We start from the raw sequence: 365 nt of genomic DNA on the forward strand, positions 1-365 counted from the left end.
GCCGCCCTGGATTCCCGCCTCCCGGATTCCCGCCCTCCGGCCGTCTCCCGCTGTTCGGCCTGCGGGAAAGTCTTCGCCCAAGCGCCGCAGTTGGCCCGGCACCAGCGTTTCGTCCACCGCTCGGAACGGCGACATCCGTGCCCGACGTGCGGGAAACTCTTCAAGAAACGTTCCCACCTACGGAACCACGTCCTGACTCACACGGGAGAACGGCCTTTCCGTTGCACGGAATGCGGGAAGAGCTTCAATTCCCGAGCCAACCTCCTACGGCACCGCTTGACCCACACCGGCGAACGACCCTACGCCTGTGACCTTTGCCCCAAACGCTTCACCCAATCGTCCACCCTCCGGCAACACCTCTTCGT

At 64.4% G+C, this 365-nt stretch overlaps 1 protein-coding gene across 1 annotated transcript; it reads left to right on the top strand.

Moving 5' to 3' along the window:
- Nucleotides 1-70: 70 nt before the first annotated feature.
- Nucleotides 71-351, top strand: LOC104513769 (zinc finger protein 574-like; the record flags this gene model as incomplete). The annotated part of the gene is made up of 1 exon (XM_010157231.1): nucleotides 71-351. A coding segment is annotated over one exon (281 nt), but the record flags the coding sequence as incomplete, so codon positions are not given.
- Between the last annotated feature and the right edge of the window lie 14 nt (nucleotides 352-365).

Source organism: Eurypyga helias, unplaced genomic scaffold (genome assembly GCF_000690775.1).
Source record: "Eurypyga helias isolate BGI_N326 unplaced genomic scaffold, ASM69077v1 scaffold32258, whole genome shotgun sequence".
NCBI classification, from domain to species: Eukaryota; Metazoa; Chordata; class Aves; order Eurypygiformes; family Eurypygidae; genus Eurypyga; species Eurypyga helias.